The sequence below is a fragment of the Haliotis rubra genome, unplaced genomic scaffold (genome assembly GCF_003918875.1).
Source record: "Haliotis rubra isolate DU_JTF1 unplaced genomic scaffold, ASM391887v1 Scf444, whole genome shotgun sequence".
Lineage (NCBI taxonomy): Eukaryota > Metazoa > Mollusca > Gastropoda > Lepetellida > Haliotidae > Haliotis > Haliotis rubra.
In genome coordinates this window covers 84,369-97,621 of record NW_025767129.1, presented here as the reverse complement: position 1 = coordinate 97,621, position 13,253 = coordinate 84,369, and the positions used below count along the sequence as shown (strand labels likewise).

The 13,253-nt window shown below is 43.4% G+C and overlaps 2 protein-coding genes across 8 annotated transcripts in view; one reads left to right on the top strand and one right to left on the bottom strand.

The window, feature by feature from the left end:
- Positions 1–1,441: 1,441 nt before the first annotated feature.
- LOC124289593 lies at positions 1,442–12,083 on the bottom strand. The gene is made up of 4 exons (XM_046726178.1): positions 10,405–12,083; positions 9,723–9,781; positions 5,477–5,596; positions 1,442–2,315 (listed from the first exon to the last, which is right to left on the bottom strand). The coding sequence occupies exons 1-4, from the start codon at positions 10,423–10,425 to the stop codon at positions 1,442–1,444; spliced, it is 1,074 nt and encodes a 357-aa protein (XP_046582134.1). The 5' UTR covers positions 10,426–12,083.
- Positions 12,084–12,154: 71 nt separating this feature from the next.
- LOC124289610 (scavenger receptor class F member 2-like) overlaps positions 12,155–13,253 on the top strand; it is a 65,295-nt gene continuing 64,196 nt past the window's right edge. For 6 of the 7 annotated variants that reach the window (XM_046726211.1, XM_046726208.1, XM_046726209.1 and 3 more), the window contains exon 1: positions 12,155–12,330. In XM_046726211.1, coding sequence (XP_046582167.1) covers positions 12,268–12,330 — 63 coding nt within the window. In that variant the 5' untranslated portion in view covers positions 12,155–12,267. The remainder of the gene's footprint in view (positions 12,331–13,253) is intronic. The other variant, XM_046726206.1, reaches the window with a different exon arrangement.

The window sequence follows — 13,253 nt, the reverse complement described above, 5'->3', positions numbered from 1 at the left end:
ATTTATTTACATAAGCTTGTATGTGTGACAGGCTGAAAGATCATAAGGAAATGTAAAATAGAATCTAGTACATATGTACACATGTTTAAGTTATTACACGTGAACTACAGTTACAGCGCTGCAAAATATTAACATAGTTAAAACATACTGTACTTATCTTTTACTTCAGGTAAAACACATATAATGCATCTGCTCTGGAACTACATACACATGTACCAGATTGGTGAAACTCTAGCTGATAACACACGGTATTTGTACCCAATCATAAATCTACAAATCTGCACATTGAATAACTGAGTAAGCAGAAAACAATATATATACATGCATGAGTGATATAATAGAAAATGATGTTTAAAAGTGAAGGTGCGCTAGCCACTCAAATCAAAACATTCCAAAAGTGTGTTGTTAGTGGATAAATCAGGTTTATGGTCGTAATGTGCGTACACTTAACATGATCAGACTTTAAGACGCGCTTGAATCACATTGTGATTTCAAGGGGACTAGCCATCTGTATTGGAGCTTGTTCAGTATACATGCCCCTCCCCACGCTCTCTCTGTTACACTGACTGCCTGACACCCGTGAACACAGCACTAGGCAGCCTACGTCATAACTGTACCAACAGGGTGCCCAGCTGTGGAACATTCTGGGGTTGGCGTCTCAAGGCACGAAGACATCTTCCAAGAGCATCTCATTCGTGTTGGATGGGATTGAGGTCAGGTGATCTTGACGGCCCGTCAATGGCGTCAATACCGGCATGTTGCAGGCAACGTCGTGTGTGGTGTCATTGTCATGTTGGAGAAGGAGACAGAGGCCATGGTCAGGTTGACCGGCACCAGCTCTGAAAGAAGGACCGCCCGCTCCATTGAGGTTCCCACGAGTTACGAGACGACGTGAGAGTGTGTTCCCTCAGGAAGCTCTCCAAACCACTACACTAGCCCAACGAAATCGATCAACTTCCTGTACGCAGCACAGGGCGTGACTCCCCGCTCGCACTCTTCCAGCACTTGGCATGACGTTCACTGCTCCGACGCCATGCTCGCACTCTTCCAGCACTTGGCGTGTCGTTCACCGCTCCGACGCCATGCTCGCACCCTTCCAGCACAGGGCGTGACGTTCACCGCTCCGACGCCACTCTCGTACTCATATATACACCTATTTGAGTCTGCCACACGTATACGACCACCAACTAAAACGTATTTTAAACCACTGCTCCTAAAGCTTAAGTCTAAGCATATATGTGCGTGCGTGCGTGCGTATCTGCAGAACACTAAACTGGCTTTGAATAGTATAAAATCACGAGTACTTATTGTGAGTCCTCGCTAGGTGTCAGATATGTCCCAACTGTCGTCGGGTCGTGAACAAACACATCCCTCAGGATTCGAGTGTAGCTAGGATGTGTCGTCTTCAGCAAAAGACCCGGATATAGAATCCTCCTTTACATCACTGGACACCGGGGAGCACTCGGCCAGTGTAGGTATGACTCCATCTCTTTCCCCACCCTCCGCCTCTCCCCTTTCCCCTCCTCCCGACTCTCTCATTTCTCTTCCTCCATATCAGGAAATACTCGGCAGTCGCAGTTGCTGCTGGTTCACTCTCTTCCTCCTCCACCTTTGACACTCCCTCTTCATCCTCTTTCCCCATCCCCTTACTCTCCCCTTTCCCCATCCTCTCCTCTCTTGGTGTCAGATATGTCACAACTGTCGTCGGGTCATCAGCAAACACATCCCTCAGCATTCGAGTGTAGGATGTGTCTTCAGCAGAAGCCCCGGATGTAGAATCCTCTTCCTCAACATCACTGGACACCGGGAAGCACTCGGCCAGAGCAGGTATGGCAGGTTCCATCTCTCTCCCAACCCCCTTCCTCATCCTCTTCCTCTCCCTTTCCCTAATCCTCTTCCTCTTCCCTTTCCTCTCCCCCCTACTCTCTCCTTTCTCTCCCTCCACATCACTGGACACCAGGAAGTACTCGGCAGTCGCAGTTGCTGCTGGTTCACTCTCTTCCTCCCCCACCTCCCCCACCTCTGACACTTCCTTTTCTTCCTCCTTCTTTCTCCCTTCCCTCATTTTCTCCCCATTGTCCATGTCCACCATGTTGTTTGTGCTGCTGGTGGGTAGCTCCGGGTATATGTCTTCATCGTGAAGTTCATAATATCTGTGTACTACCTGGTACTCGTGTGTAGCCAGGGACACGGGAAGCCCCGGGTTCAAGTCTTCATCGTGAAGTTCATAATATCTGTGTAGATCCCGGTACCCCATTGTCGCCTGTGACACTTGACCAAGATCACTGGACATCCCAGCCGCCAGCTGGCCTCGCCTGAAGAAACAATCTCATTGTAAATACAAACATGGATGAGGTCGACATGTTTACACTGAAGAAACAATATTATTGTAAATACAAACACGGATCAGGTCGACATGTTTACACTGAAGAAACAATATTATTGTAAATACAAACATGGATGAGGTCGACATGTTTACACTGAAGAAACAATATTATTGTAAATACAAACATGGATGAGGTCGACATGTTTACACTGAAGAAACAATATTATTGTAAATACAAACATGGATGAGGTCGACATGTTTACATTGAAGAAACAATATTATTGTAAATACAAACATGGATGAAGTCGACAGTGTACTCTGACACTCTATCACGGTGGCGTGTAATGCGTTCGTGTTTCTTTTGTGTTGCTAGGAGACGATTTGCGATTGTAAACGGCGGTATTTCCCAACACAGAAACGACAATGTAAATACTTTGATATGAAGTGATTAGTAGGACAGTTCTTCCAAGATTGCTGCTGTCAGTCGGTGTCTTAAGGTCAAGGTCATGGTCAGAAGTTCAATCTACTCAAATGTTTCAAAATTGAATCATGTATGTTGCAGCTCCCCGTGACAAGTAACAATGCATCCTAAATTCACGTTGAAGACATTACAACAAATAGTTTTTTGGAATAGATATTCCGAGTATAATAAACTCTGCATATAATATATGTTTGGGAAATAAACCTTTCTGGATAGCGTTTTTTCTGCTACCCTTGAAGATCCGGACTAGAATTGATCTTCAGTAACCCAGGCGATAACGGGATCGGGTGGTCAGGCTCGCTGACCTGGTTGACACATGTTATCGGATCTCAATTACGTAGATCGATGCTCATGATGTTGATCACTGGATTGTCTGGCCCAGAATCGATTATTTACAGACCGATGCCATACAGCTCGAATTTTGCTGAGTGCGGCGTTAAACAACAAGCAAAAAAACACACTGGTATTCTATAGTTCTCCCAATTACAGACGGTTCGCTTACAGTAACTATGATGGTATTGTGCAGTTATGTACAGGACATGAGGGGGACGTTAATGTATAGAACATCAGGGAGACATTAATGAATAGGACATGAGGGAGACGTAAATGTACAGGACATCAGGGAGACGTTAATGTATAGGACATCAGAGAGACGTTAATGTATGAGACATCAGGGAGACGTTAATGTACAGGACATCAGGGAGACGTTAAATTTACAGGACATCAGGGAGATGTTAATGTATAGGACATCAGGGAGACATTAATGAATAGGACATGAGGGAGACGTTAATGTACAGGACATCAGGGAGACGTTAATGTACAGGACATCAGGGAGACGTTAATGTACAGGACATCAGGGAGACGTTAATGTACAGGACATCAGGGAGACGTTAATGTACAGGACATCAGGGAGACGTTAATGTACAGGACATCAGGGAGACGTTAATGTACAGGACATCAGAGAGACGTTAATGTATAGGACATCAGGGAGACGTTAATGTAAAGGACATCAGGGAGACGTTAATGTACAGGACATCAGGACATCAGAGACGTTAATGTATAGGACATCAGGGAGACGTTAATGTAAGGACATCAGGGAGACGTTAATGTACAGGACATCAGGGAGACGTTAATGTACAGGACATCAGAGAGACGTTAATGTATAGGACATCAGGGAGACGTTAATGTAAAGGACATCAGGGAGACGTTAATGTACAGGACATCAGGGAGACGTTAATGTATAGGACATCAGGGAGACGTTAATGTACAGGACATCAGGGAGACGTTAATGTATAGGACATCAGGGAGACGTTAATGTACAGGACATCAGGGAGACGTTAATGTACAGGACATCAGGGAGACGTTAATGTACAGCACATCAGGGAGACGTTATTGTACAGGACATTAGGGAGATGTTAATGTATAGGACATCAGAGAGACGTTAATGTAAAGGACATCAGGGAGACGTTAATGTACAGGACATCAGAGAGACGTTAATGTATATGACATCAGGGAGACGTTAATGTACAGGACATCAGGGAGACGTTATTGTACAGGACATCAGAGAGACGTTAATGTACAGGATATCAGGGAGACGTTAAATTTACAGGACATCAGGGAGACGTTAATGTATAGGACATCAGAGAGACGTTAATGTAAAGGACATCAGGGAGACGTTAATGTACAGGACATCAGAGAGACGTTAATGTAAAGGACATCAGGGAGACGTTAATGTACAGGACATCAGAGAGACGTTAATGTATATGACATCAGGGAGACGTTAATGTACAGGACATCAGGACATCAGGAGACGTTATTGTACAGGACATCAGAGAGACGTTAATGTACAGGACATCAGGGAGACGTTAAATTTACAGGACATCAGGGAGACGTTAATGTATAGGACATCAGAGAGACGTTAATGTAAAGGACATCAGGGAGACGTTAATGTACAGGACATCAGAGAGACGTTAATGTAAAGGACATCAGGGAGACGTTAATGTACAGGACATCAGGGAGACGTTATTGTACAGGACATCAGAGAGACGTTAATGTACAGGACATCAGAGAGTCGTTAATGTACAGGACATCAGGGAGACGTTAATGTACAGGACATCAGGGAGACGATAATGTACAGGACATCACAGAGACGTGAACGTCTGTGGCGTCATTCCAGACGCGGGGATAAACGACAACAGTTTCAACAGCTGGGTTTTACTGTTGTTATACTTGAAACATGCTAAGATGTCAAAACGGATATATGCTACATATTCTTATACAACTGCCCAATTAACTTTTTATAGCTTTATTTCTGTTCACCGGTACATGTTTTACAATAAATGGATAGTTCCCAGTTCAATACACATAGTATCTAAACAAAAAGGGCATGACAAATCAGTAGCTGATAGTGATGGCTCTTACAGGAGATGTATTGTTCAGGTAAATAGGCAATGCCAAATTATCTTGGTGAAACAACATTTTGTTGTACAACATTAATACGATGCTGTTCAGAAAATATTTACAAGATAGTTAGGTGATACACTTGCTGTCTTTTCATTATGAAACTAAGTGACCTGTACATTTAAACAGGCTAATCTGCATTTGCTCTTACTCAATTGTATCAACTGTTCCAGCTCGTAACTATCACACTGAATTCTACAAATACTGACCTCTGTCCGGCAATGTGTCTACGACACACCGTGTCAGTGCTGTACAGAACATGGCTGCAGCAAGGATGCCGATGATGACTCCAAGGATTCCGATGATGATGATGCTGTTTGTCTTCGGAACTTTGAAACATATGAAAGCAAACATATGATACAGCTACTTCTTATATGTGCATCTGTCTGTCTGTATGTTTGTCTGTATCAAGTGACATTTAAGGTATACTAAAATAATTATTTTAAACTAGGATTCCACATGATCAAATCAGTCCTAAAATAATGTGTTTGTTCATGGAAGTATGTTTGTCTTGCAACAAATCGTGGTATGGGGCTCACCATACGTGTAGTCCATCTCACCATGACGTCATAGGGGCAACAACATAACTAACAATGTACTGCATCAGGTGTGGTCACAATCTACACCTTAAGGTAATGTGATCTACACCTTAACGTCACGTGATCTACACCTTAACGTCACGTGATCTACACCTTAAGGTCATGTGATCTACACCTTAACGTCATGTGATCTACACCTTAACGTCATGTGATCTACACCTTAACGTCACGTGATCTACACCTTAAGGTCATGTGATCTACACCTTAACGTCATGTGATCTACACCTTAACGTCATGTGATCTACACCTTAACGTCATGTGATCTACACCTTAACGTCACGTGATCTACACCTTAAGGTCATGTGATCTACACCTTAACGTCACGTGATCTACACCTTAAGGTCATGTGATCTACACCTTAACATCATGTGATCTACACCTTAACGTCATATGAACCGATCCATGTTACCTGCTTTCATTTCAAAGGAGTAAGTGAGTGAGTGAGAGTGAGTTTGGTTTTCGCCGCTTTTAGCAATATTCATCAATATCACGGCAGGGGACACCAGAAATAGGCTTCACACATTGTACCCATGTGGGAAATCAAACCCGGGTCTTCAGCGTGATGAGCGGGTGTTCTAACCACTAGACTACCCCACCGCCCCATTTCAAAGGACCAACATGGAGAGTAAGTCAAAACTCAAGAAATACCCCTTTTGCCCTTGCGTTAGATATTAAATTCACCTGATTTACAGGATTCAGCTGCACGGCATTCCTCGATGGTGCAGTTGCTGGTACAGGAAGATTCACACCCTCTGATGGTGCATCCCTCGATACACGTGCCAGTCACACACTCCTCCATACCAGCCCTGGCTACATCCATGTGTGCAGGATCCGGTGTTTGAGTCACAGGTGTGATTGAAGCACGTCTCAGAACATGCTTTACAGGTTGTCCCGAAATATCCATCCTGACATCCGTGCACGCAAGCACCTTTTGTTGATACAGCCAGCCTATCATCGAGATGAACACCAGGATCCGTACCACCCATCAAACTCAGCCACGTGTACATCCGTTGCTATGGTTACGGAAAGGTGATGTACAATACCTGACAATCTCTACATCCGTGCAATTCAGAGGACATGTGTTGACCACTGACACACAGTGTTCACTGCATGGCTCAATACAGAACATTTGGGGATATCGAGACGAACACTCCTTGACACATTCACTCTCACAGCTACCTGAACAGTTTGTACAGGAATACTGACAGCCTCCACCAACGTAGGGATGGTGACACTCCTCACATGCTCCTGTAGTCCTGTTGCAGGACGGACACCTGCTGGAGCACGGCCGACAGTCAGAACCGTAGTACGAGTCCACACATCCTGACACACAGGAGGAGTCCATCTGGTAGAATCCTTCTTCACATCCACCAGGACATTGTGTACAATTACCAGCAGGAGGATCACACCGTACGCTGCAGCTTGTGCCTTGGAAGCCTGCCACACAGCCAGCAGTACACCCCTCGATCCCGTCTGTTGTCATCTCACATGTATTGTTTCGACAACCACTGCTGCACTTCAAACTGCACAGTTTGTCCCAGTAGCCATCGTTACACTTGACACATTCTCCAGTCTTCTCGTCACAGTCGGAACAGTGCTGATAGTCAGAGCAGGTGATAGCTGGAAGAATATATTTTCTTTTCAAAGTACCTATTTCGTTTTGGATAAATATTACACATACCTATGGTCAGCAACCAGCCATTAATTCCAAAGAATGCTTGCCCTACATGACACGTGCACCTGTCCCAACTGACCTGATATGGTATATCAGCTTTTATGTACAGTTATCGCCTCGTGAGTGTTTTGCCAAATATTTGGGAATCGCTACCACATTGAACTGTTCTATACACACATGTCTTGGTTAGGTAAGTATTTGACCTTGCGTGTATTTGTGACCCCGGCACTCCAGGATACGATCAGCAGCAGGTTTCATCACTACTTTATAGTGTTTCTTATGATCATGATTCTCCAGGATACGATCAGCAGCAGGTTTCATCACTACTTTATAGTTGTTTCTTATGGTCATGATACTCCAGGATACGATCAGCAGCAGGTTTCATCACTATTTTATAGTTGTTTCTTATGATCCCGGCACTCCAGGATACGATCAGCAGCAGGTTTCATCACTATTTTATAGTGTTTCTTATGATCATGATTCTCCAGGATACGATCAGCAGCAGGTTTCATCACTACTTTATAGTTGTTTCTTATGGTCATGATACTCCAGGATACGATCAGCAGCAGGTTTCATCACTACTTTATAGTTGTTTCTTATGATCATGATTCTCCAGGATACGATCAGCAGCAGGTTTCATCACTATTTTATAGTTGTTTCTTATGGTCATGATTCTCCAGGATACGATCAGCAGCAGGTTTCATCACTATTTTATAGTTGTTTCTTATGGTCATGATTCTCCAGGATACGATCAGCAGCAGGTTTCATCACTATTTTATAGTTGTTTCTTATGATCATGATTCTCCAGGATACGATCAGCAGCAGGTTTCATCACTATTTTATAGTTGTTTCTTATGGTCATGATTCTCCAGGATACGATCAGCAGCAGGTTTCATCACTATTTTATAGTTGTTTCTTATGATCATGATTCTCCAGGATACGATCAGCAGCAGGTTTCATCACTATTTTATAGTTGTTTCTTATGATCATGATTCTCCAGGATACGATCAGCAGCAGGTTTCATCACTATTTTATAGTTGTTTCTTATGATCATGATTCTCCAGGATACGATCAGCAGCAGGTTTCATCACTATTTTATAGTTGTTTCTTATGATCATGATTCTCCAGGATACGATCAGCAGCAGGTTTCATCACTATTTTATAGTTGTTTCTTATGATCATGATTCTCCAGGATACGATCAGCAGCAGGTTTCATCACTATTTTATAGTTGTTTCTTATGATCATGATTCTCCAGGATACGATCAGCAGCAGGTTTCATCACTATTTTATAGTTGTTTCTTATGATCATGATTCTCCAGGATACGATCAGCAGCAGGTTTCATCACTATTTTATAGTTGTTTCTTATGATCATGATTCTCCAGGATACGATCAGCAGCAGGTTTCATCACTATTTTATAGTTGTTTCTTATGATCATGATTCTCCAGGATACGATCAGCAGCAGGTTTCATCACTATTTTATAGTTGTTTCTTATGGTCATGATTCTCCAGGATACGATCAGCAGCAGGTTTCATCACTATTTTATAGTTGTTTCTTATGGTCATGATTCTCCAGGATACGATCAGCAGCAGGTTTCATCACTATTTTATAGTTGTTTCTTATGATCATGATTCTCCAGGATACGATCAGCAGCAGGTTTCATCACTATTTTATAGTTGTTTCTTATGGTCATGATTCTCCAGGATACGATCAGCAGCAGGTTTCATCACTATTTTATAGTGTTTCTTATGATCATGAGCTGGGTCTCTTCACTTGTAGAATTTGTACAATTTGTACTCTTAAACAATTGAACTGTTAATCCATTGTCGGCGACCCGTGAAGGTCACGGTTAGAATGTGCCTTCAGTAACCCATGCTTGTCGTAAGACGCGACTAACGGGATCGGGTGGTCAGGCTCGCTGACTTGGTTGACACATGGCATCGGTTCCCAATTGCGCAGATCATGCTGTTGATCACTGGATTGTCTGGTCCAGACTCTATTATTTACAGACCGCGGCCATATAGCTGGAATATTGCTGAGTGCAGCGTAAATCCAAACTCACTCACTCACTCCATTGTCATCAGCTCCAAACAACCCTGACAGAACCTTGTCGAACCCACGGTTGCAGGTATTGTATTGTTTATTGGACAATTCAGTAAAGGCAGCAGGTTCCCACTTACCTTGTGTACCGATAAACATCCAAGCAACGGCTAGGAACGTAAGGGGAACCATTTGTTATCTGTAACAGAAAAATGTATTTACAATGAAAACATTCATCAAATTACAGACCACACGTAATACTGCATACTTAATTGGCTGTTGGTGGGCTGTGTATTGGCAATTGCATACATGTAATACCATACAGTCCTAGTTGCTAATGTTTAAAAAGGTTTTATAACCAAACGAATCACGACATCCACATAACCTACTTTTACACACGACAGACGCGTATTATACCTTTACATACCATAAAAGGAATTCCGTCACGCGACATACGCATTGCCCACCTTTACACACGACAAGCGCATGGCCTACCTTTACAAACATAAAACGCATTACGTCACACAAGACACACGCATAACCTACATTTACACACGAGGCATGACCTACCTTTACACACGACAGATACATGACATACCTTTACATACCATAAACGCATTCCGTCAGACACGACAGACGCATGCCACTCAAACAAAGCATTCCGTTAGACACGACAGACGCATGGCCTACCTTTACATACCATAAACGCATTCCATCAGAAACGACAGATGCATAACCTACCTCTACATACTATAAACGCATTCCGTTATAGACACGACATACGCATGACCTACGCTGACACATGACAGACGCATGATCTACCTTTACATACCATAGGCGCATCCGTTAGACACGCGCAGACACATTTCCTACCATTCGAGTTGTATTTGGAGTGAGTGTGAACGACAAGTAGACGTATATGACAAGAACCACTGTATGTGCAGGTTTGCAACCCTGTCAACTGAGCTGCGTCTGGACCGCCTGTGTCGTGGTGTAGCCAGTGTCATCACTGATGTACTTCCGGTGTGATTCACAGGTTTCGTTCTCTAATGTCGACCTTCAGTTTCCTCACTTCAAAATACAACTCAACAGCGAACCTGGGGTGCGTCGGACATTACCCATCAAAGCACAAATATTTCCGTGAAATCAGCTATGAAACCTCGCATCATTCATCCTACCCGTACTTCCAAGTACATAATCTACTTTCATTTCATGGCATGTGATATTTTCAACTCGCTTCACAAGCAAATATTGACGTGTGCTTGTCTGTGACCCGTGTAGTCCCCCATTGACGAGGTTTATAGTTAAAAAATCATTAGTTTTATCCTTTTGTGATTCCAGATGAGACCGCTATAAGGGAGCTACCAATTCATTCACCCAGACATCCTGTCCGTTGACATCACTGTACCTTCGATTGAAAGCACCTGCACACGTGTCACGTTTTACGTGAGTCACCGGAATCAGCTTGTCATCCACTGTTCACATCTTTCACTGTGACATCCTCGAGACTCGTCCTGCCTTCATTGAAGCACAAGTCAACCTATCAGCTTGTCGTCCACTGTTTCAGATCTTTCACTGTGACATCCTCGAGATTCGTCCTGCCGTCATTGAAGCACAAGTCAACCTATCATCTTGTCATCCAATGTTTCACATCTTTCAAAGTGACATCACCGAGACTCGTCCTGCCTTCATTGAAGCACAAGTCAACCTATCAGCTTGTCGTCCACTGTTTCAGATCTTTCACTGTGACATCCTCGAGACTCGTCCTGCCTTCATTGAAGTACAAGTCAACCTATCATCCTGTCGTCCACTGTTTCACTGTGACATCGCTGAGACTAGTCCTGCCTTCATTGAAGCACAAGTCAACCTATCAGCTTGTCGTCCACTGTTTCACTGTGACATCGCCGAGACTCGTCCTGCCTTCATTGAAGCAGAAGTCAACCTATCAGCCTGTCGTCCACTCTTTCACATCTTTCAATGTGTCTTAACTGAAACTCGTCCTCCCTTCGTTGAAGCACAAGTCAACCTATCAGCTTGTCGTCCACTGTTTCACTGTGACATCGCTGAGACTCGTCCTGTCGTCATTTAAGCACAAGTCAACCTATCAGCCTGTCGTCAACTATTTCACATCTTTCACTGTGTCATCACTGAAACTCGTCCTCCCTTCATTGAAGCAGAAGTCAACCTATCAGCCTGTCGTCCACTCTTTCACATCTTTCAATGTGTCTTAACTGAAACTCGTCCTCCCTTCGTTGACGCACAAGTCAACCTATCAACCTGTCGTCCACTCTTTCACTGTGACATCGCTGAGACTCGTCCTGTCGTCATTTAAGGACAAGTCAATCTATCAACAAGAATGCCACTCAAAGAAACAAAACAATATCACCTTAAAATATCCCCTACGTGTTTTAATTGTATATATAAGAAACAATCTGTTACTTAAAGCATCATTTGTATTCAAGGTGTTATTACTGATCACCCTGATGACTGTTATTCCGAGATGCCACAGATCGACCGCCTAGTTGAGTCCATATATAGCTCTGACACGTACTGTGTACAGTCGTGTAGAACGCCGCACACGACCACAACAGCGGTGACACGACCCTCTCAAACGGGTTGTATGTCAATGGAGGACTCTGTCGTGCTGTAGAGTGTGGTTGTTGTGGTTGCTGGTTTGTGGAGAATATGTATTTTGGGACCCTAGCTGGGTACTTGGGAAAGGTGACAACAGTCGGTTCTGGGTTGACGGTAAGCTGGCTTCATAGTCCTATTACATTTGATGTTATCAGAGCACACAACTCAGTGTACTTATGACAGTTTCGTCGTAGCACTATTAACATACAGCATGTTAACGTCCCTACAGATCCACGCTGACATACATCTGTGTGTTGGTATATTAGAATGGAAACCAGAGAGGAAGGACGTATTTTAAGGTGAGTCAAGAAATGTCCTACACACTGACCTGTACAATGAGAAGTACAGTGTTAACCATGGCGTCATAGTACTGTGAATGTGTACCTGACAGTCGGGTCACACTGACCTGGGAATCAATCAAGCATACATAGCATGTTGTGTGTCTCCGTGTGTCGAGGGTAGCAGTGGAAACCGGGTGGGGTGGGAGGCAGTAGGTGGGGGTGGCGTTAACAGGAGTGATGTGGGTGGTAGCTTGCTAAAGTAATCTCAAGTAAAACCGAAAGCTCATGCTCTATTCCTCACGTGAGTACTACAGGTGTAAAACGCCTTTGTCCCACTTACAGGTATAACTGACATGTAACTGAAACGTAAGGAAAGTCTTTGGACTTCCTGTTTTCTAATCATAGTCCTTCGTCTGTAGCTTCACTAGGCAATATTCAAGTTTTATATAAAGTCTTAGATATTTACGGTCCCCCTTCTACTGGGCAATATTCAAGTTTTATATAAAGTCTCAGATATTTACGGTCCCCCTTCTACTGGGCAATATTCAAGTTTTATATAAAGTCTTAGATATTTACGGTCCGCCTTCTACTGGGCAATATTCAAGTTTTATATAAAGTCTTAGATATTTACGGTCCCCCTTCTGCTGGGCAATATTCAAGTTTTATATAAAGTCTTAGATATTTACGGTCCGCCTTCTACTGGGCAATATTCAAGTTTTATATAAAGTCTTAGATATTTACGGTCCGCCTTCTACT